Source organism: Anopheles arabiensis, chromosome 2, assembly GCF_016920715.1.
Source record: "Anopheles arabiensis isolate DONGOLA chromosome 2, AaraD3, whole genome shotgun sequence".
NCBI lineage: Eukaryota > Metazoa > Arthropoda > Insecta > Diptera > Culicidae > Anopheles > Anopheles arabiensis.
This window is the reverse complement of record NC_053517.1, coordinates 90,869,230-90,894,520: the sequence shown is the minus strand read 5'-3', so window position 1 is coordinate 90,894,520 and position 25,291 is coordinate 90,869,230. Positions and strand designations below refer to the sequence as shown.

The window sequence follows — 25,291 nt, the reverse complement described above, 5'->3', positions numbered from 1 at the left end:
TGAAGTAAATTACAGCACGTAACAACTAATCTAGAATCGAAACGCAAACCAAGCGTATCGGTTACATTTGAAAACGTTTTCCGACGAGACGAGCAGGATCGCTTTGTATTGTTTTTTTTTTTATGGAAAAATATTTGCAAATGTTTCTAGTCTAGAATTCCTTTCCGATACATTGAAAATGTACAGAACAATTGACGAAGGTTTGAATTTTTCTATTACGTTTAAAGAATATCTAAAAAATGCCAGTAAAAGCTGTGGTGGAATCAACTGATTTGCATTTGTGCGTTACGTTTTGGTCCATAGAGTATCAATACACATAATTGCTGCGTCTAAGGACTAGGCTTACATTTTTCCTATTCGTTGCGTAGAATTCAATATTCGCGATTGGTGTATCTAGAGCCACAACAAAATGCATTGCATACATCTTCAAAAATGTAATATACCAAGGAAATTGACCTTATTGATTTAATTGTATTATTGTATTTAATCTATACTACTTACATAGCACCAACGTAGAGAGTGTCTCGTTCCTCATCCAGGTAAAACGTTCTGTAGTAGAACTTCCCGCACTGGAACTCTCGGACATGATCTAGGATAAAGAAGAAGGTTACCATTAATTATTTTATTTACTTAAAAACGCAATTAATTAATAAAAATATATCGCTTAAATAAAATCTTATACTCAGAAAACACACAATAGCTTATCTTCCTCGCTGAAGAAATAATTCGATTTTCTTTATGTGCGCCCACAGACTCATAAAACCGTACGGAGTTAATTAAATCCAAGCGAGCTACCTTGCCTCATTTTTTGCCCAAAATTAATGTGTTTATTTTTATCAAACCTGTCCCGCCGGCGTCTGTGCACGGCTGACTGGATTCATTAATAATTAATGCAATCGATTTCCGAACAGTTTCTTATATATATCGCATCAAGCAACACATCTTTTCCACAATGACTTCCCGCGTTAAATAAGGCACATGCCGAAGGGGAGTGACCTAGAGCACCTGTAACGGGAGGATATTGTGGATAAGGGTGAAAGAAATCTAACGCGTGGAAAACGACACCATTTATCCATTACTGCCCTCGCACTGGCTTCTTCACACAGCAAATGAAGACCCCCAATCCGGCTGCGGGGCGTCGTATCGGCAGGACGTCTGTCTGCTCGCTGCAACACCTACTTATAGATTTGCCGCATATCACTGGCATCGGTGTCTCTTCTCTTTGTATCGGGATAGGTAGACCGTTCTGGCCCTTTGTCCATCCCAAGCGTAGCGCCAAAGACAGCCGGGCAAAGCAGCGCAGCTCATTTAATATGCATTAAATTCAATAAAGAAATCCATTACAGAAAACACTTCCCGGCGATCGGAAAGGAAGGAATGCTTTAGGACACAGCAGTCATCACAACACAGACCCGGACTGGGCCAGACGATTTCTTTCGTTCGCTTGTGAAGCATTGTGCAGACCACCACCACCGGCAACAGCCGGCGTAAAGTGAACGCAGCCAAATGAAGAAATCACATTACGTTATTGACGCATCGAGGGAAAAAAATCAGCAACAGGGGACACACACTCACACACACAACGCAATGCTCGGTCGAATTCTTCCGGGACCGAAACATTGCGAGCGTGTTTTGGGTGTTATCTAATGGTCCCACAAAACGGGTCACTACTGCTATCAGTGGTCAGGCTGGCCAAGCACCGAGAACATACGCAAAGGTCGGAGCGGTAATGCTACACATGGGAGCCGACGACTACCGACCGACTATTGCAGTCATTTTCGACCAAATATTGCCCCCGAATCGAATACCCAAAGCACAGCAGCAATTGAGTGGGTTGGTTTTGGCCTTTTAAGCGACCAGTCCCTTGCAATTCCCTTCGGTGAAACTAATAACGCATGGGGTACACATACACACACACAAACGTAACAACAACACGTTGCTATTGACCATGTTTCGATCTCGATGTCGGCTTTGGCAAGGGACAATGTGGCAGTGGAAAAAGGACTTTTGTTTCCGAGAACGAACTCTTGCCGCGTTTCTTGCACCGGAAAGGGCAACAGTGGGAGAAATTCGGCGAAGCGGAACTATACAGACACACACACACACACATTGCCAGCATGATTGGGAACCCGTCATCTGGGAATTGTCTTATATTGGATTTCGATTCCAATCCGTACCGTTGGTTATGGGAGTTGGGCATCTCCGCACACTCGGGGCACGGGGCATGATAACAGCATGTTCCGGCTGGAAGACTTCTTGCAGCCGGAACATCTTACACAGGAAAACTACAATAGACAGCCGTGTCCATCTGTGAATTCAGTGTGTGTGTGTGTGAGAGAGAGAGAGAGAGAGAGAGAGAGAGAGAGAGAGAGAGAGAGAGAGAGAGAGAGAGAGAGAGAGAGAGAGAGAGAGAGAGAGAGAGAGAGACAGAGAGCTATAGAGAAAGTATGGAAACCATGTGCTCAAGACAGACTTCAACGAATACTGCCCGTCTAGACTGTGATTAAAGTGTGGTTAGATGTACCTTCACGAGTGCTTTCAATATTGTATCCAAGCGAAACGAAGTGAAGACGATGCGGACTTCACCCAGCATCTTCACACATTTCCATGTGTGTTCGTTTACGTGGAAGCGCGCGGTGACACTCCGGTGCGCGGTCCAAAGAAGTGCAGCAGTAGCACCACTTCTTCCGAGAGAGAGAGAGAGAGAGAGAGAGAGAGAGAGAGAGAGAGAGAGGAGCAAGTGTACCGCGCCTGGACGACAGTAACCAGCAGCAGCACAAATCTTTCCAATCGAACTGGAAGCCCCGCTCGATTGGACGTGTAAACCAGCCGGCAGCCGGGGCAAACGGTTTATATCCACAGCTCGGCTGACACATGAAGTGCTTGTGTAAGGACAGTTGCAGCTGAAGTTATCGAAACCGTAATCAACTGTAAACTGACTTCTTGCAACGATAGTATCTCCGGGTTCCGAGTGCCATTGAAAGGGTAGATTTCTTACTTTGCGAAAGGAGTCCGCCAGTAATCTTGAACGTTTGCAGGAGTATCCACCAGGGGAGGATGTTAGCAGCAAGAACTGTTTACGAACCAGAGGTTCGTTTACCGGCTATCCGTTAAAGTCGTTTTTGAAGTATTTATTAAAGCGATTTGGAAAATGAAATGCCATCCACACTTTAAAGTCGATCGATTGAAGTATAATAATGTGTGGGCAATGGTTTCGATCAATTACTCGACAAATAGTGCTGGAGTGCTAATTGATTGATGCCACATGTTCGCAAGCGAGCGAACCGATCCGTACCGAAACCCACTCCCGCTCATTAAGCAACACTGATGATCTCTGTTTGGGCTTTTGCTGGTGTTGCTGCTGCTGCTGCCTCCGACAATGATTATCACCATTCCACCCGGGGATGATAGTGAGCCGTCAGCAAATGCGTTCTGCTGCCCACCGAAGTGGAATAATTCGATTTAGTGGTTTGTCACACTATTTAAAGCATTTCAGCAGCCGTTAATGCCCTTAAGTTTAATATCCTTGTGTCGTGGGGTGAGAGCATTCGGGTTAGTCCTGGGTAAACGCACATTTTCTCCAGCATGAAGCGGCACTTTAATTGATTGCCCACAAACACCCCCGCCACTATCTTCTCCCCACCCATGGCTTGTGCTGTAATTTGGCACGCTCTTCAAGCACACTTTTCTTCTTGGGATTTTCCACGAAAGAAGAGTGTAATTTAACCCGTGGGTGCTTTATCTTGCGATGAGTAGCAGCAGTTGACGCACACCGACGCGTTCCATGAATGTGGAGGAGTGTGTTTTTTTGTGTTTTCTGTTGTTAGCAGTTGCTTCTATTCGTCTTCCTCTCATTGTGTCCTAATCAACACCAGGGACAGGGCGCCGGCAGTTGAGGCAACTCAGCTCAACGACACCGACGACAAACGCCCCCGCAACAAAACGCATCGAAGTTCATTCCTTTGCCATCCGGGAGCCAGAAGGGCGGCGGTTGGTTGATAAATGAAGACAATTTATTAACGGGGTCGGCCACAACCAGTCGCCTTGGGGCGCATCTCAAAGAGCGCGTCATTGCGCTGGTGAGATAAACCACTGGGAAAAGTTCGTGCCATATTCTTTAACAGTGCTGTGGCCTCAACCGGAAAAGGAGAGAGAGAGAAAGAGAGAAAGAGAGAGAAAGCTAGAAAAAGGCGAAGAGTTGAAGTAATGGGAGTGAAAAGTTTTCCAAAAAGGCGCCACCAAGCAGAGCACGCTCGCTGAGCAACAGAAAACTGATTCCACACACACACACACACATACACAAACACACACAGAGACCAGAACCGAACCCAAGTCCAACTCCAACCGAGCCCGGGCAAAGAATAAACAGTCGTTTAGCAAATACTTCCGGGCTGTTTAACGACCGGACTTACCTTCTTATCGCGACACCGCATGACAAGTGCAATAAGCGCACCGAAGTACACAACATAGTTGCGAAAGCTGCCGGCCGGGCAGGGTGGGAAGATGGCAACAAAATTGTCAATTGTAAGAGTGTTTGTTGCAACAGCACAGGCAAAGTTGTCATCCCGAGCTGGGTAAACGACCGAACATAATAAGCGTTCATTAATTATGTTGCTACGGCGGGCGGTACGAAGAACGGCGGAGGCTAATGGAACAGTGTCCGCTTGGATATCAAACACATTTTACGAGCATTTTTAAGGGCCACTATTCTGCTGACTTCGGGTTGGTTTGGTTCAAATGATGATTTACAAGGTGAATTTTAATAACTATCCAACGTCAACCGGTTTTTAATCAGGTTTAAACACACATGGGATGGGGCGATCCGGTGGTACAGTCGTCAACTCGAACGACTCAATAACATGCCCGTCATGGGTTCAAACCCAGAATGGATCGTCCTCCCGTAGCAAGGATTGACTAAGCCTGTAGTATAGGCCGGCATGTCCACGTAGGACTAGGACGTTACGCCAAATAGAAGAAGAAGAAGAAGAAGAAGAAGAAGAAGAAAAAGAAGAAACATACATGACCCGATAATCTTGGATCTTGTTTGGTAATGCTTGTTTTCATTTTATATGGAAAATTAAGCAAAAGAAGTCAAAGGATCTTGAGAAAGTGTCACTGAATATACAGATTTCGATGGTGATGGTGTTTAAGATAATATTTTATAAATAGTCATATGTATGAAAAGAAACTGATTATAGCACCAGTACTACAACACTGAATTCCAGATGCAATATCCTGGATCTTGCATTTTTCAAATATGCCTTTAGTAAAAATAAACACATTCATCCTTAAACAAACACCGGTAAACTGAAAAGGAAATTGATTTGCATTTCAAGCAAATGATGGAAATAAGGCGAAACAAACAACAAAACCAATATACAAATGTACACACTATCAAGCGAAAGTTGGAACAAAAACTGCATTTCCTATCATCTTGAGCGTTTTCCTATAATCGAAAAACAATTTTCTTTGCCTAGCTCACAACCAAAACCGCGGGATAAAAGGGTGCACATACGTTGATCTCTAGCTGTGCCGAGCACCGTACTCCCAACAAACATCTGCAGCCAATCCAATTTTGGGAAAACAGAAAACTTTATGTACTTAGCCCTATGATCTCACTATACCCTGTACTACAGATGGTACACAAAATTCATCATCTCATGGAAGGCCCCCTGCTGGTCCCAAAGACCCCCTTCCAACGTGGATCGCGGCAAGAGCAAACATGCATCAATGCGAGGGAATTTAAAAAGATGCTAGCTTTTCCTAGCCATTTGTTTCTTTTTTTTGGAGGGGCCGTGCTGCATAAAACATACACACTAGAACTAGTGGAAACCGATAAGCGTTCCGAGCCTTCGATACAACGGTGTAGCGCTGTGGCACAGGTTTGCCAGGTATTTCTCAGGGTAGGAAGAAGAAGAAGAAGAAAAAGCTGTCTAAAAGTTACCATCAATTTTCAAACCAAGCGAAACGGAAGCGATAAAGTATCGAAGCGGCAAGAGCAGCAGCATCATCATCATCATCATCGTTGGTGCATACTTTGAGAAGGCCTCTTCGATGAGTAGCGAACACATTCGCTCTACCTTTTCTTCCACCTTCCCCCTTGGCAGATGGTAGAACAGTCAATATACGGCCGACGTGCTTCGAAAGCACAAACAGTACCCCGCCCTGCCGAAGGAACGAGCGGGCTCGACCGCGAAATTCAAAATGTGTCGATGGTTCATTCTTCCCAACAACCGGCTGGCTGGGTAGGTAGAAGCTTCTCTTTTCGTTGTAAAACACACCACTCGCAACCTTCATCAGGTTGGATGGAACGTTGCTGCTGCTGCCGCTGTAGAAGGAATGAAATGAGTACAAATTTCTTACCATTCGGCAGGATGTTTGTCGAACGGATACGGGAAAGCTTTTCTTTCAGCTGCGTACGTGAACTGCCCACAACGATCCACTTTTTTGCGAGTGGATGTGGGATGGGATGGTTTAGTCGGTCGGTGTGTGGTGTAAGAAAATTATCAAAGGCTTTTGCCTGCTTTTAACATCCAGTGAATGCCGGTAGCATCGAGCAAACGCTGCTGTCGTGCGTGTCGTTTCTTGTGCGAGTAGTAGGGGGAAAAAGGGAGGATGAAACAACAACAACAACAAATATACTTGAAGCTTGTTCCGGCTTCTAGCGCGCTTACGACGAGATGCCTTTCGTCCGGCGGGCCTTTTGCCTCACGCACAGCAGAGCAGGTGATGAAATCCTGAGCAGAATATTGGAGTGGAAATTTACGGTAGATCGTCCTCCCGGTCATACGAATATTTCAAACAAACTCAGCCAAGTAAAACCTCCCGCCAACCCGTGGCTTCTTGGCTTTCTGGAGCTTTCCTCTGCTGCCACCGGTCGGACGGTCCAACACTTTGAATTTCACTTTCCACGAGCATCCATTTCTTGGGATGGTGGTTCCGCCCTTTCATCAAAACGCCGATGGTTGCAGAAGCGCCAGTGGCACGTTTTATTTTGAGCCTGCCCTACCATTCCGGCTCCCCATCAATCAGCAAGAAAGGATCCTAGCCACATTCAGTATTCCGACCAGGTAGCATACCTTCCGGTAGCTGCGGACTGCCTCACGGACTGTCGCACCCAAGGTAACATCTAGTGTAGGACGACGGCCAAGCGTAAAGGCCCGCTGGTCCGAGTTTGACTTCACCCCGTGCGTGGTTTATTCAATCCATCAACTCTCGCATGCTGTTTCATCCAAAAATGGCTCAGGCAAAAGCAACAGAAAGAATAGCTAATGTGGTGGAACTTTATGAATGGTACAGTCGAAACTGTTGGAAATTCTATCCAAACAAAAATGTACGATAAGGCGGTAATTATTGGCAATGACAGTGAACAACGTATTTGATGATTGGTAGAATCAACTAGCTCGCAACAGCTAGTTGACACCGTAGCATTTAAATAAAACATAAAACGCCTGAAGGTAGACAAGCTGTCGTGCAACAACCATGCAATAACAAGTTCACGTACGGTAAGTAAAAAACGCAAAAAATATGCTTTGCGCATTACAACGATCAAAAATTAAGTTCTCAAAGGAAACATGGATGTTAGGATCGATTGATCAACTTATAGTTTTTACAAGATCCTCCAATTTCAAAATGTATGCCACTATATCAACAAACAACATATTTAAATTCAATCCTGTTGGCACTATGGACTTTTTCATTAACCGTCCCCATCTTAAAGGGTGGCTTTTGGCAGTTCATAACAATTTAAACACTCCCAAACTTCACTCAATCTTTCTATATGCTAATGGAGTACAGGTTGAAGGCGAGAAAAAAAAAACTCCATTATACCAAAACTTTATTACACGCTCTGCTCTCAAAAAAACATGCTGAAATAATGATTAATGGCATTCAGAAAAGGAAACACTTCGCTGGAACAAGTGAGCGGGCGGAAACGGGTCAAATGATTGGGGAAACATACACACACACACCCAGCTGGGCATTTGCATGCAAATTACTTGCATCCGTCTGTGGCAGGTTACGGTAATGTTAATCAATTATGTCAATAATTTTCATTTGATTAATTACTACACTCCCGTGTGGTTTAACACAAGTGAATGTGAGCAGAAAAAAAAAACACACACACACACACTCGTAGACTGAAATTGTTCGTAATTCGAAACCACACAGAGGAATGTGGCCCCGTTCGTGAGTGAGAAAAAACAACAACAACAAAAAGGGAAGCGTTGCTGTAAATGAGAAAAGTGCAAAAAAAAACCTCCAATCGAATTACAGGAACAATGGGAAAAGCTTGTTAAAATGGAACGAGGAAACAAAATGGGAGACAGACAAAGAGAGGTGGAAAATAAAATACCCCGCCAAAAAAGGCATTTCGACTGTTCTTCTCTGGCACGGTCGAATGTTCATGCTCGTTGAAAACACTCAATATCAATTGTTACCTCGTTAATCATATTTTCCACAAATGAAAATGAAATGTTGTACAATCGACACATCGATTGCATTTATTTCTGCACACCAGCTGTGTGCACAAAAGGGACGGGGGGGAGGTGTGGTGTCAACCTATAACCAGTAAATTTACCTCACTCGGATTGAGCAGGTGTCTCTAGGCAGCAATGGCATCCGTAAGGAAAATTCGTGTCGAAACGCGACACAAAACAAGATAACAAGAATAGCAAAATTGGAAAATGCTTTCTACAGTTTACCGGAGACAGGTTTTTCCAAAAGCATACCTAGAAGTGACATATCGCTACTGCTACTGAATATTCTGTAACACGGACAACACACATAACTTCCCTCCTCTCCACGCCTTGTGTGGTAAACGATCTCTATTCGCAGCGCCATGCCCTCAGTGAGTGGTGTGTGCACGATGGAAAGACGCGACCATAATTCGTATGACAGCACAAATTACCACGCAATTAGCGAACGGTTGATTTTGATAATAGCCCTTTTTCGAGTTACAAATGGGAAGGAACCGTAGCGTAACGTGAAATTGAACGAAGCTTTCCAATTTAGCTGGAGGAATTGAATTTTACAATTCGATTAATGTCCACACGAGTTGAAATAGTGAAAAGGAATAAAAAATAATAGGAAATAGAACACGATCGGTAAAAATTGAATCTCAAAACGAAAACATGGAAATGCCATTGGTTGTGTGAGGCATCACTTGTCGTTTTTTGCGACACATTAGCAATTGAGTCGACCTGGTACATAGACTGCCCTAATTAACGCGATGAATTTTTGATGGGGTTTTAGCTGAATTTTGATAGCACACACACATGGTACATGCTCAGAAACGGTAGAACAATGTTACGGTGACAGGTTGCATTGCATTATTTTAGGCGCTTTGTGGAACATTTGTGTTCTATTTCACTGAACGCCTGTGGTTATGCAATTTACCATAACAATACACCGTTTTAAACCAATACAACGTGAAATTCGCACCAATTTACGCATTTCGGTGCTTTTATTCCGTTTGTCACATTATTATCTCGCTTACTGAATGTATTGCAACAATTTATAGCAAATAATTTTGCTGTACTGCCGAAGAAATTGATTACAAACCAATTTGTATAAAAAGCTATTACAAAAGATTCGTAAAAACAACTGGAAGCATTTCCATTCTGGAAGAGGAAAGCATTCTGGGAAGTGAGCGATGCATTCTACCAACTGCAAACAATTTGTGGGAAATAAAATTGTAGCAGTACAAAAAATTCCAAGCTACAAGGAAACACGAAAAAGCACGAAAGTTTCTCCTTTTGTGTGCTGTAGCAAGTTTCTTCTCCACAGTTCGCCACTCCCGCACGAAGCATCAATCTGCCATTCTGCCAAATTGTGAACATGGTCGAACACCTAGAAACAGTGCATTGGTTACGGTTCGAAGAGACATCACAGCTGGAACAAAAAGCATTTCCTTCACTTTTTCTGGGCCAAGATAAAACTTTGCCACCGCCGTTATCCTGCTTTGGATCGAAAAAACACAAAAAATGGTCCACATCATTGTCACGTTACACTTCTCGTTCGGGAAGGAAGTGATCATACGAGCACGATGTAGCAATACATTGGAAAACCGCAAAACACACAACAACAACAACAACAATCATCGATTGAAGTGGAAACCGTTGCGTTTATGTTCACGCGATCGGCAATCAAAGAGACAGGATATGCGGGACGATCAGAGCACCACAGGCCTATCGACAGTTTGCGAAGACGATGAGTAGGCACTCAAACGATTCGTCGTATCAATATGGGCAATATGGAGCTTTCCGATGATGGCGCACACTTTCATACCGTTGCTTTTTACGCACCAAACATCTGGCGTGTGTTGAAGCATTCCAGGATGAGATTTTTATTGAGTTGAAGACTTCACTTAACGCTAACCCGGTTTTTGTGTTGCGGGGAGACGGGACAAAACGAAACACAGCATACGACAAGACATGAAAGTGACATGAAAATGGGGCAATTTCTTTTTGTCGATTCCATCCTTCCAAATCCGCAGACACGCGTTTACGAGACCTTTGAAACAACAAAACGGAATGTTGTCATACACACACACATACATACACTCATCCTTGAGATGCCGCTTCTTAACGTATCCATCCGAGCGCACCCTAAAACAACCAACATAACCGCCCGACACAGAGGCTAAAGTGAAAATGAAGCTTCTTCCATACCGACGATTGAGCTTATTTTATTTGTCACACAGCATGACGACAACTTCCGCCTTCGGCCCGTGGTGATAGTGTCAACATACATGTGCGCCTTGCTTCCCTGTCCTTCGGGCGAATCTGTTTTCACTGAGGATCGGAGAAAAACTTTGGCTAAAACCCTCGGTAAACCGTTACCGGCAACGTTATGGAAAACTTTTTCACCACGTATTCCTCATTGCAGCCGGGGGGTTTGTTAAACGCAGGCAACAACAAAAAATAGCTTTTAGGAACTTTGCATCAATTATTGGGTCGTGTTGACAGACTGCTGATATCTTCGCTTGGTTTTTCATTCCCACTTCCTTGCTCTTCCTGTTGCCGTAGTTAATTTAGCTTCCCCGTCATCTCATTATTTGTTTTGCTTCCTTTTGACCGCGCGTCGCACCACCGATCACATCCGAAACTCAGAAAGGACAAGCTCCAAATTCGTTCGCTTCAAAGTGCGCTAACAAGCAAACCTGGGCGAATAAAAACAGGGAAAAACTTTCTAGGTTTCCTCTGCCCTGCGCCTACAAACACCCCTCCTCCCCCCATAACAAACCAGTTCTGAGCGGTTGGACTGGGCAATACGACAGAAAGCCACGACACTCGCAAGTGGCTTCGAAGTACGGAATTTCCCTCTTTATTTGCCATGTCAAACGGAGTGACAATGGTATTCAACTTTTAGTCTGACGGTACCGTTTTACCCCTACACTCCTCCACCTCAAGCTCATCCAAACAAGCTCGCCCATATGTGGCATAGTTTTGACTGAAGGATTCTGGCTATGCGCGTCCTGGGTATGGATGTTCAAACAGTTGGTTTTGTTCGGCGACAAGTTCCTGGTTTCGGTGTGAAACTCCGTCCCACTTTCTGGAGCATAACGAGGAACCGCATACACTGCGCTTGTCCCCTTTTATTCTTCACACTCTACACGACACTGATATCCATTGTCCGTGGTGAAGCAGGATGTGGGAAAGCCTTTGAATAAACTTTCCATAGCGTTCCGAAAGGCAGAACTACCAGCTGCCGGAATCCCTTTTACTTAGACCGGAGTTTAATGTCCACTCGGGCTCAAGGCTGCATTAGCGACAACGACGTGTGTCACCTCGAAACTCTTCGAAACCTTCCACTGGTCAACATCAGCATCACTCTCATTGACACAAGCACACACGTACACACACACACCACACAGATTTGCAACACGCTATTACCGGCTTTTCCACGAGACCACGTGCGGGCCCCGGGATATCGGCAAAGCACACAAGGCGGGGGCGAAAATAAAACTTTCTTAATTCTCAAATAAATTGAGTGACATTTTTACTGCTTCCAGCGTTTGACGGCATCCCCAGCGCCGACGACGACCAACCAACGCAGGCTGACCATCATCCCTCCACCTTCCCCTTCGTTGATGAGGGAGCACACAAAAGGACGCAGAGATGGATGTGCTATTATGGAGAGGCGTACCACCTCCGCATCAGGCGACCACACCACTTGATGATGAAGTCAACCATGATCCTCATAAGTTAATGCCGGTTGCTCGTTCTCTTAGCTCAATATATCCTCCTCGCTCCTCTTGCTCCCGCGCAACATGCTATCATCGCCCAACTGCGAATGGTGAAGGTTGCAAACTTTGTCTGGATGAAGGCAGGCTTTTCATTTTTCATCAAATAAATAATGGGAGTGAATTTATTTAGCAGGATTTTCCTGACACCTTGGATAGCGGTTGCCACCGAGCGATGTTTACCATTAGCTCACCAACTTCCAGACGCACACATTGATGAAGAATATATGCGGAACGCGGCTGCTGGAGTGACACAGACAGGTGACGGGTGTGTACCACCGTCGGGGAAGAGAGAGCTTGAGCTTGAGTGCGATCAAACAACCATGCACCTTGATCTTTCGGGTTCCTTTCCGTTGTTGGTAGAATACGGCGCCAGACGGGATTTTCCATCGGTAAGGAAATGCCAATACTATAACAAGCCACCGGATGGACTCGGTTTGTAGACTAATTCATCAACGTCACGCTACTGAAAATGTAAAAGGGAAGGTTGAATGGGAGCTTGTTGTTAGGTCACAAAACAATGCCTGATAGGTTTCCTTGTTTTTAAGGTATTACGTTAAAACGTGTTGCCATGAATGTTTTCTCAGTATTTCACAGTTTTGTAAACAACAATCTTGCGAGATGAGTATTTAAGGAAATCTTTGTAAAATATTAGATAAGATACTTATAATAAGAATATTACCACTTACATTTCTTTGTTTCTACATAATATTTCTCAACTTTACACATTGTAAAAGTAAAAGGACAATGTTGAACAAATTACATACTTGTAGGCGTATACGACGTATAATGCTTAGAAAGAAACCAAAAATTATCTGCCTAGGTATATGCAATCCACTGTACGATTTTTTACTAATGATATAAAATGATGTGGAAAATATTTAAATGTTGCATTTAAAAGCAAAACCTTTATTTTAAAACGTTATTAAGGAATTAAGTTATATTTTTCCAGTAGATTATGCCGTTCCAGAATCAAAACGGATAAACAGGCCAGGTTCCAGTATGCTTTTTACCCTATCAAATTAACCGGATCCCCACGGCGAATGTTATGCGCCCAAGTGACTGAACCCATAAAGTCGGACACCCCATTCCGACAGCCATCCTTCATGACCCCACCGCATCGTAATCGTTTTGGGTAATGGATTCGGAAATTCGTCGTAGGCCTCACCAAAAATAATGCACTGCCCATGTGCAAGTCGTGGTATTCCTTCCCTGCCGGATAGCATTAATTTCCTAATACACACACACAAACAAAAGAGCGGGAGAAATTTGCTTTACCCCGAGACGATTGCCTTCCGAGATACAACCCCACGCGGTAGGGCATTGTTTGTACCAAGAGCTTGGGAGCACATTTTGATAACAGATACATTGAGCGCAAAAGGGAGACCAAAAAAAAAAAGAGCTTCTACACGTGCCTTCCAAAACGCGGTGCATAATATATCACCCACTAAGCGTACCGGGCCGCCCGGGCAAACCTCTGACGACCATTAGACGTCCTTTTTTCCCGTTTCGTTGTTGTTGGCTCTTTGTGGCGGCTATTCCTATGACAGCACGACAAACAATTGGTACGGTAAAATGGTAGCGTTAGGTGGGGGCGGAGTGAAATCGTTGAAGGTAATTCTCATAAATTTTTGATTACAGCAACATTTGAGCGCTAATATCGACACGCATATATTATGATTTACTTGGAGGCGTCGTGCAGGAAAGACCCGCGAGCTAATGCAAGAGGAGCACGTGTAGGTACCTTAATCTGTCCCTAAAATTTCACCCTCAGTCGGTACCGGGTAGGTGGGGAGCGTAAAACAACAAACACACCTGCGGACGTGGTTGTTCATATTAAACAATTACATCCCATCGAGTTGTTGCCGTCCCAAAAGCAGAGGAATCCAAAGGTAATATTTCTTCATCGTGGGCCGATTGAATTAAGGGTACGAAAATTTGGAAATTTATTCGATCCTCCCCGTCGGAGATAAAGCTTGCATCTTTAGGTTTGCAAAGGTTTGCAAATTAGGTTTTGCATGTAATCAGCTTGTGCCTGATTACAATCAACGGTTGTGTGTTTTTAGACAAACGCGTATTTGTGAGCTGTATACGATGTCTGGCATAAAAAATCAGGACACAGAAGGTAAGAACGGTACAACTTTCATCGTTTGATTCAACATTAAGAAGTAATGCGCATAGCGTACAAGATACATTGAATAACGTGTAACTTAGTTTCTACATGTCAACTGAGTTTCTTTTCAACATGTTTGTTCAGATTGACAAGAAGCTCGTTGTGATAGTAGAAAGGAAATTCAGTATTTGAATAGTGCCTTGTCAAGAACGCTGTAAAGATGTCTTTCCCAATGTCATGTTTATGCTTTTTTAACGTTATTTTCATAGAATTGATTTTGAATTCCATGCAACGACCATAATAAATACAAACTCAATTTAACTACAATTTTATGATATGATAAATCATAAAAATTGAAATTCGTTACAAAACAGCGTATCTTCTTCAACATTTTCTACAGAACTATTCAAGGACACCAGACATGCTTAATAACAAGTCTATATCGTGCGGGCACTGTCTGGAAAAAGAAACTGGAATGAAAACGAACTGGTAGAAGAAAACAAAATCGGCAAATATAAATCCCCCTTCTACATATCTGACATATCTACAAGTCAAGTTTTGATTTCCCAGGAGTAACATCGCACGCAAACAAAAAGCAAGAGTAGGCGCCAAGCCGCCTCCTTCATGCATTTCATAGCGTGTTGTGGTGTTGGTGATGGTGGTGGTGGATGAATCTCAACCAACAGCACCTGGCTCGCCGTGTGCTTGACTGTCAAAGTGTAATCGAACCGGGCGTTGAGTGGAAAACAAATTTTACGGCTGGGATTGCCGCTCTTGGATTTACCCTGATAAGAAGACAACAGAGAGGCAGGTGATGTTGCTAGGTACACAGAGGACATGTACACAAAGTAAGTGTTTTCGTCGATTTTGGAATGTGTCTCCACTTTGGGCGTATTTGATGCAACCCGTGTGTTGTAACACAAAACAAAAAAATTTCCTGAAAGAAAAACCACACAAACAAATGGTGAAAACATTCTGTTTTGCGACAAAATCTTTACCCAACGCAACAACTGCACACTTGATTACACTTCGTCTGGGGGATTTCTTGTACTGCTAATTCCCACAAGAATTGACAGCCTTACACAAACAGATAAAGGGCGAAACATATTCTGCTCGGGTGTTATCATTCTGCTGTGAGTTGATTCGTTTACATTAAATTAAACTTTCATAGACATTAATTTTGTTTCCCCCGTTAGTGCGTTTGCAATTCTCGGGAGAAATCTTTAATATGGTTTTATCTTCGTTTCGTAGTGGACATATGCCTCTCGGATAGCAGTTAGACAAACGCACATTAAACATAAATAATTCAAATGTAATTTGAATCAACTGAATAGAGGTATGCAATCAAACCAGAGGTAAGGCAACAAAAAAAGATTTCACCTTCGACTGTTTTGATTTTCAATCAAATAGTCCTTCGCTCTCTTCAAGACTAGAAAAAATCAGTCAATAAACAACCACCATGAGTCTCACCCTCTATATACTGCAATTCCTTTTTGTCTAGAACTTTTGTCAGCAGTAGCTGAAAGCCATCGATGCAGGGGAAGAAAAAAGGATACACAACGAAGCGACAAAATCCTTCACTTCCAATCGCTTCCGCACTACTTCTTCCCAACCAACGATTGGTAAAAGGCAATAAAAGTAAATATATTAGCTTCACCTGGCGGTCGATTTTGAGTGGCGGGCCGGGGGTAATATAGGCATTCACCACACCCTTCTCAACCGATGGGGAACGAAGGATCCTTTCCAATCAGTTGCTCCTGTAGCGGGGTGGTGTGTGCGTGTCTCGGTGTCGCGGTTACTGAGCCGATTTTCCATCGACCGCACAAGCTCCTTCTTCGGCTTCAAAATCTCTCTCACTCACTCGCTCTCCCACTGGCTTGGTCGGTCGGTTAACGCGCGTGCACACGCCATGCTTGAACGCAATGAATAATTGTGGTTCTGGCGCGCAACCGGCTCGGCGAAGGATCGACGGAATTGATGGATTGTGTGTTGTGTGGAGCATGATTGGGCGCGCTTATACGCCGGGGTTCGCTGATTTTTGCCCCGGTTTTTGGCGGCACCCAAAGGTCGCACAATAAACGACACCCTCGGTGAGCTGTGATTCTTGCCAGCCGAGTGAAACGACAGCAAAATAAGAAGGAAGCATAACCGAAAGAAAAAAAAAATAAGAACGCAACCCACCCTACCGATGCGACACAGTTTCGCAGTGGGTTTTGGTGGTGCGCCGGGGCCGACAGCACCCGGAAGTGAAGTTAAACTTGCCCAAATTGACTTTCAACTTTTTACTGCGCGCCGTATATTTCCAACCCAAGATGCTTGTCATCGTGCGCCGAGTATTAGTGGTTCATAAACAACGACAAAAAGGGTATTTTAATTTATTCCAGTATCGATCTTGGGCGCACCATAGCTCCCCATTTGCATCGGCACAAGGATTCGGATGGAAATGGTTGGCGGAAACACTCAGCGGTGTATTGATTTTTGTGTACAATTCAATATTAAGCTACAATCTAGAGAAACGATGGAAAAAAACATGCTAGAGCAGATGCTAAGAATAAAATACAGTAGTCCCCAGTTACAGTCGCACAGTATGCACACATTTGCGGAGAGGAGAATTATTTATAAAATGAAAGGGGAAAAACAGTCCAAACTGTCGCGGACTTAAAAGGAGACGCCCGGTCCACGGGAACGTCAAAATGGTTTTCCGGTTGCTGGGGTTTTAATTTATTTATTTTTTGCTGTCTCCAAACAGTTTAGCTGGGCTGTACGTTTCGAAGCCATTTTGTCCCGCGCTAGACTGAAGAAGCAGCGAGTGAGGGTTATAAACAGGAGCACCAGCTACCAGTGAGACCCGCCAATAGTGAGACTCGTTTTCCCGGCCCGCACACGGCTCGTACCGGTATTTATATGAATGATATATTTCCGATTCTCATTATCATTCATTACACGGTGTATGGGCGTGCGAGAGTGTATTTCTTTTAGGTTCGCTGTGTTTCCCTGTTCCTTGTTGGTTTTCCCGCACCGAGAGCACGCTAGCACGAGGTGGGTAGGAATGGAAGCGAAATTTGCATAAATGTTTAATTTTATGAAAAATTACACAATGTAGGCAAAATTTAGTACTGCGCAGGCCACCTGTCGAACAGAACAGGAAAAAAAAAAGACACACACCTTCTGGTCCAGAAGTTCTGGAGGAAGAACAGGCAACTTTTCTGTTTAGGTGCCACGTTTATGTGAAGTTTGGGAAAAATGAGTAAGATTTGATGTGTGTGATACAAGGGAATTATAGCAACAATTTGCAATCTCATGTGCGAGTTTGAATAATAAAGCTGCAGTAAAAATGATAAGAAAACAATACAACTCACATACATTGACAATTTTTATTAAACCTGAAATGTTTTGAGCGTCCAACCAATCACAATAAATATAAAAAATATACGTATAAACGAGTAATTTATACGTATGAACAATTATGGGAAATTATGAACAAAATAGCAACCTTAGAATAGTTTAACTTTGTTTTTTTTTTCAAGAAGTTCGTGCCATTTAAACCATTGCTGTTCCTGGAAACCAGCAGAAAGAATCATCAGCCACCGCAAAAGTACAGTTTTTTCCTTCCGTGATGATGTATTAATGTGGTTTTTTATTTGCTTCCTGTGCGGTTGCATTTCTACAGCAGAAATGAATTGTTGGACTGCGGGCAGAATTATTACCATGATGGGGCACTTCCGGTCGCAGCCGGGTAGGCATAATGCGGAAGAAATCCATCCGAACAACCGTCATCATGACTCAACCCACTACAAATAGTGCATCATTCATGGGGAAAGATTACTCAGGAAAGGGTAAGAGGGAAGGAAATGGGTGAGTAGTGGAGAGTCTACACTTATAATAATTACGCTTACAAAACTTAACACTGAACGCTCCTTTTCCTGGAAAACCGAGACAAACGAAATGAGAACGTTCAACATGCGCATTTTAGAATTGTTATATGTTTGCACGGAAACTTAAAAGGTTGACGATTATTTAAGCGCTATTTCCACAAAATCGGCTGAATTACTTGGTCTTAGAAGCTTTCATTATATATTTCCTTGGAAGATTTTCCCACTCTTATCATCAATCAGAACTAAGGCCTAACATGGCATGAACATCAGCATCAAAACGATGAAAGCTCCTTAATGACAACTTCCTCACTAATGTATTAACATAAAAGAGATCGCTAGTTTAAACATGTTCGCTGAGCTGTCGAGAATTCCATTTCTTACAAAAGGCAGGGCATATGTCACGTCTTTTAGGTTCTTGGCATCCCTTTCCAAAGACTGATGATGACGGGTGATTACTAGACGATTAATTGTATGCATGAAATGTGGCAAACTATCGCTCATCCTGAACTCATCCTACCGCTTCCATAAGCTCAACACATTAACCAGCAGCAGCAGGCAGCGCCTTTCAATGTACTTTACAGCTGAAGCTCCAACAAGGAACCACTACGAATAACTCTGGGACTTCCGAGTACTGCCCTTTCTCCTATCGCTGGGTCTCACACCTCCGATTCTACCGGATTTGAAGTGAGAAATGTAAGCAAAAGACGATCGGAAGTGTTTGGATAGGAAAATTTTAGAACACACAAACCGTACGCTACCGCTGGCGCGATCCCATTTCCTCTCTTTCCCAGGCAAAAGGACACGTCCCGAGGAGTGATCCCGAATGTTGGAGAATCCAAACTGACGGTAAATTTGTTGCCGGCGGTGTGAATGATGAGCCAGTGGGCGTACAACTTTCTTCCAATGGGTAGGCGAATTGCCCACCCGAAGAAGAGTACACGATACTACAGCACCAGGTGAAGAGGTAGCCGTAGTGCTAGTAGTGGTGATAGTAGTCGTCGTCGTAGTAGATTAGCAAAACTTTATCTTCCTCCCTCCGGCTTACGATTGTTATGAATATAAATTAAAAGGTGATTTACATAATATTTAAATCATAATTCATTATAGTTACTGTTGTTCTTTCTACCACCCTCCTCTATCATTATCATCGCACCGTCATCATCATCATCATCATCATCACCATCATCTTCGCCCACTACTATATTCTTCACGTGATCTGGGCTCCGATAATCACAACTGTCATCGTGCCATCGTTATCGTATCACTCATCACCGTGCGCCGGACGAAAAGGCGAACTTCGCCATCCGCCAACGAGTTTTGGGCCCGAGTGAAGATGATGACAAAAACCTTCCAAAGACTCGCGCACTCTCTCCGTTGTGCATGGTTCGGATTGAAGAACACAGGAAAATGTGATTTATGTCGCAACGAGTGACACTGTTTCTATCTCCCTCATTCGCTTGGTCGCTTGGTGCTTAACCTAACATTTTCGCTCTTCCTAGCACTACCCCGCGGCATGGAGTCTGACAGGCCATGGTGTAGTGTTAAGATGGATTAAGCTTTGATTCTTGGACAAGAATTAGCAGCATCTCTGCGCTTTCCCTTTCCGGCAGCATGCCGTCCGTTAGAAGATGGATGACGGAGTTGGTAGACGGTTAATGGGAATGGGAATTAGTTGCGCAATTGAGCGCTTCGTTTGGTGTCATTTGGCGTATTGTTGGATGGTGAAAGGTATGAGACTTAAAGCGAACGAGCTAGACCAGTCAGATTCCACGTGATCCATCTTCTGTTGCTGGCTTTAGCGTGCAGTATTGTAAACGCTTAGGGACGTTAGGGGTTTGTCGGGATGGTATCACTGTTGTCAACAGGAAACGATTATGATTGTCCCAAGAAGTTGAGATGTTTTAGACCAATCGGAACAAGAGCTTCAAGACAATTAGTTGTTGTGATAGTTTCTTATCACATAATCTCTGGGCAACTCTTAAAGTCTTCTTGAATTTAAAAGGTTATAATCATGTGCTAAGATATTGTCTGGCTCGACATCGTATCAACAATGTAGCTTTAATCAATAAGTTATATTGCGATATCTGCAAACATCACATTTGAACTTCTCGACTGCTTATCATTTTCCACCAAATTCGGGAGACATATAGAAGGAAAGCATCTCTCTTTACACCTACCCGTTTGGAACCATGTAAGCAAGCGTACGATCTGTTTCGTTACTCATCCGTGCAACGCTACCAATAACAAAGACCGTGAGGTTACGAGTGAGTACCAGCCTGATTGTAAGCAGCCGACTGGAAATACAACAAGAAATAGAAGCAAAAAACACACCTTCGAACACAGCAAGTGGAACGATCCTAGGCGGCACACTAAGCGAAAGCGAACCAAAATCGGCTACCTCGGTTTCCTCAGGTGGCGTTCTTTCCCCGATCGCAAGCATCAAACCACGCGTGTGTCCCCAACGTACCATGTGTCTCGCTTGATTCATTCTCGTACCATTCGCTTCACCGTGGGGCATATCACGAAGATGGAAGAGTAAATTGAATAAAATTGAAAAATTACTCATCCTTGAAAGAGAAGTGACACTATCAAAGCAATTTCCTTTACTGCCGGCACGTGAATCCTGTCTCACACCTTACCACCACTCTTACCACACGCACACATACCATGTGGGTCTATGTGCTTTACACCCGCCCATGTCTAGGAGTTCGTTGAACGGTATTATTCTTTTCTTTCTTTTTTTCAAGCCATACCTCTCTCGCTCTCCTACTCGTCTATACTGCGCATGGGGAAAAGTGTAAAATTTTCCATCCATTTCCATCGCGTTGACGGTTTTGTCTAGGCACCGGACCGGGAGGTTTTTTGTTCACGGCCCGAGCGGATGGATGGCTCGAGAAAATGGAAAATTGTACCCAATAGTTGAGAAGGTGTAGCCGCGTCCTTCGACCGGATGATTTACCGGCACGTGTACTGGAAATTCTAACTGTGTATGTGTGTGTACCTTTTTTGTGTGAAGATATAGGCGGTCCACCGTGTCCTTTAAACCCACCTTCTCGGGGTACGAACAGGTGGGCAAGATCAAAACGCTTCACTTCCGAAAAAAAAACCACACACCGGAAGGCAGCTCTCGTCGCTGATAGCAGTACTACAGATGAGCAAGGTTGAGCGAGAGCATTCCGGGAGTGCGAATGGAAAAGGATCTTCATGTTGCGTTGCGTTGTCCTTCGCTTTTTCTCATTTCCACGCCCGATGAAGCGCAACGAGTCCGGGGAATGAATGGGCACCAGACAAAAAAGCCGAAAGACTTGTTCGCAGCGTTGTTTTGTAATGGATGTTGCCTTTCTGAAGCGCTTTCGATCGGTTACCTTTCACACTTTCCATTCTAGCGGACGATTGCCGTGTTTTTTTTTCTTCATTCAATAACTAACAGCCCGAATTGTTGCCATACGACGAGTAAAGCGATTTTCCAAGAACGTAAGTTTGAAACAAACGAGCAACAAAAAAAAAAAAAAAAAAAAAAAACTAAAAAGCCAGAATGAATCCTGCTTCTCCAAAATGTGACGTCGCGAGGGGTGAGAATAATGTAGTAAGACCCATTTGCTGCAAAGCGGACAGAGGTTATCATCACTTCCATTTCCATCATTTTCTCATCTGCCGTTCCATGGCCAATGTCACATTTCATCCTATCTGACAATTTGACAGCTTTCGTCTGTGTTGCCCGAATGTTCAACGCTTCACCAATTCCTCGGGAAGACACCATCTTGAATCTCCGTACCTGTAATGTGAGTGAAAGAAAAGAAGGAAAAAAGGAAGGTTAGAATTGGCCGTAGAAGTAGCGCGCCTTTGCAATGTGCTGCTGCCACCAGACGGACGAGCTCACACGGAGCGCACCATCCTCTGGCTATAAAATTAATTATTTCGTGCAGGAAATCGTGCCCATCACATCCCCCATCTTACGAACCACAAAGTAAGCACATAAAGTTTTCCAACACCCTACCACCTCCCCGCCCTTCTCCAGGGGATTCGCAACCTTTCTACCCCAGTTGATGTATGGACTGAATGTGAGGAAAGCAGTAACACGGAGTAGTTTCGTTTCCAGGAAAGGATTATTCGGATAGGGCCAAGAAGAAAAAAGAAGATCTTACGAAAGTTTTTCCAAAGAAAAGGATTCCAGGAAACCCCCTCGTTCTATCTCCACTCCCCACTCCCATCATTTGTCGAGGAAAGCGGTGCATGTGTACACAAGCTGCCAAAGGAACAGAGCGCGATCTTTCCGTCTCCGCGAGAGCAGCACACACACAAAACTGTCGTGTGGCGGTGACTACAGTTCCTCCCGCGGGTCCGCTGGTAGGTGCTCGCGGAGAACCACATTCTTTCTCCCGTTCGCGTTCGAAACCACCATAAAACATGACCACAAAACGATCCTTCTTTTTTATTTTTATGAGCATCAAAACCAGCCAGACCACCACCCAAGGTTTGCTCCCTCACTTCTCGAACGTGGGACAGACATCATTTGGCTTTGCTGAAACGTCTTCGTGGGGGGTTTCTCTGCCTCCTAGGACAAGTCTCCCAGCACCCACCCCATAGCACTATTCTGAGTCGTTCCTAACAAATTAAATAAACTTTGCAAGGCACTGCCCAACAAATCCACCCGCCAGACATGCCTGTAAGAAAGGGAGAACAAGCAGGATCAGGCTAGTGGCGCAAAAGAGATCCTCGTAAACCCCCTTTCGAACGAAGCGAAGAAGCGAACCCGGGCACAAACGGAAATTAAATATTTATTCACTTTAGCTCTACCGTGCCAAATTAGAATCGCTGCATTTTTACTACACACACAAACAACTGGTGGCGAGGTCTTTGCTTTGCCATCTTGCAACTACTAACACACCTTGTGTGCGGGTTCTTCTCCGTTGGCTTAATGTGATTGCTGCACTTTCCAGGTGGGCGTGAGAAAAAGGGAAGATCAGGAGCGCGCGGGAAATGTTTACAAATTAATTTGAGACGCACACAACATTCTCGACGGGGCGCCAAAATAAAACGCCCCTCATCCCCCCGCCTCCCCGCACGGACTGGAGTTTACATTAGCCATGGCTAATGGCAATAACATCGTTAAGATGGCGGGCGAGCGAACGCGCGCGTGCACATTTCCTCTGGTTTTTGTGGTCTGTGCCGTAGTGAGCACGCTGATGCAAACAATGTGCTACATTCTGAGCAGCAGAGTGATGTTTACGGTGAGATCATACTTTCGCGGGATGGTAACCCAGTTGTCTGGCGCTTGGCTCTGGAGCATAACGCAATTTAGACATTAGTTTGCCCGGTTTATTGTACATTACTTGCACTAAAAACCGTGATACACGATACTATTTTTCTCTATTCGGTTTATTCCCTGTAAAAATTAGAGAAAATTAGCTCAGACATTATGAAGTTTCTTTGCTTTCATACGACACGGAGAGCAGTTTCTTTCACATTTGTCACTTTTATTTGGTGAGACAAACGCGTAGAAGATACTATCACATCACAAAACCGCGTTAGAGCAAACGAATCCAACACTAATCTTGCTTTACTCAGTCGATTAGTTACGACCATACAAACACGTACCCCACACGTTTGTCCAGCGACTGAGCAGTAACAGACAACCTTCTGCGTCGAAGAACTTCCACTGTCATGTGGTGGTACGTGCTGCAACAAAAAAAAAAATGCTCCAAATCATTCTTCCGGCAGTGTTCTGCCCGTCTTTGCCGGTACGGGCGACCAACCATTTGCCTTTTATTAGCTACACTCATTAGTGAGCCGGAACTTTCTTCGCGTTCGTTTTTGGATTCGCGAAAAGTCCCACCGTGCACTGGGGGGATGATCCAGCTGCTTCGAGCTGGCCTCGGCATCCGCTGTCTCGTCCGCTCTCTTATCGCGCTTCCTCTCGCTTTGCGCTATATGCCTGTCGGTGATAATGCCCTCCTCCTACCCGGAACTTGCCGACCCGGAAACGACAACTCGGCACGCTTGCAGAACTTCAGCCCGAAAACAGAACGAAAGAGCAGGAAAAAAAACTATGTTCAGCTGGTCTGGTAACTCCTTCTTCTCTTTTTTTTTTAGCTTTAATGCAGCAAAGTAAAGGGAAGCCCATAACGTAAACTCGTACGGGGTACAAACGCACACATATACAGAATCAGTAGCAGCAGTCTGGCGTACTTCCAAACGAAGACAAAGAATATTCAACTTTTGCCTTATTTGCCCCGACGTCCCCTTCCCGGGAATATGTCTTACGTGTGAGGCTTGTGTGGGGGTTGAATGTTATGTTTCATGCTTTTACTGCGTTGCTGAGCGTTGCTGCTTACAAACGGGCAGGAGGAACACGTCGGTATGTGTTTGCTTTGCCTTTTATTATACCAGTCCCGGGCGAAAAGTTGTAGTGACAGTGGCATAATTACGCGCAAGACGAGTTAGTGACGAGTTTTTGTAGGAAGGAGCAACAAAAAAAAACTAGACTTCCATCCCCTACCTAGTTTTCCCAAATTGTCTAGATATTGGGCGGATGCGCTGGTGGTAAAATTATACCAGACAGACGAAAAATGCAAAGGAGAGAATTACTTTGAAACATGCGATTTGTGCCTGATGGAAAATTAAGCTACGGCAAAAATTACGTTCAAAACAAAACTAACGAAATAAACATGCAAAGCGTGAACGTGAAGTTTCATGCGGGCATGATTGTTTATACATTTTGTGCCACAGAACACTAGATTTATGTTAAACAAAGTATTAAAAACACTTTAACTAACGTAATAAATTGGATAGAAAAACTTGTGCAAAACGTTTGTTTGGAGTTTTACATTTCTATTAACGCATCTGTTACATTAGCAACTAGCAACTAGTATTAGCAACAAATACTTCATTCCTAAAGAGCTAAACAAAACAGGATCATGCTCTTGTACAGGTCATTGACATGCTCCTCCTACACCACATGTGTTTTTGTCACTTTACTTTGATAAAGCGCTCCAAAGCTGTGCAAAAAAACACATTTTCTTACTCGTGTAACTTTCCAAAAATACATCTCACCCACAA

General features: G+C 44.0%; 1 protein-coding gene across 6 annotated transcripts in view; it reads right to left on the bottom strand.

The window, feature by feature from the left end:
* LOC120908426 (semaphorin-2A-like) overlaps nt 1-25,291 on the bottom strand; it is a 292,853-nt gene that overhangs the window by 135,518 nt on the left and 132,044 nt on the right. For all 6 annotated transcript variants that reach the window (XM_040319401.1, XM_040319398.1, XM_040319397.1 and 3 more), the window contains one exon: nt 502-589. In XM_040319401.1, coding sequence (XP_040175335.1) covers nt 502-589 — 88 coding nt within the window. The remainder of the gene's footprint in view (nt 1-501; nt 590-25,291) is intronic.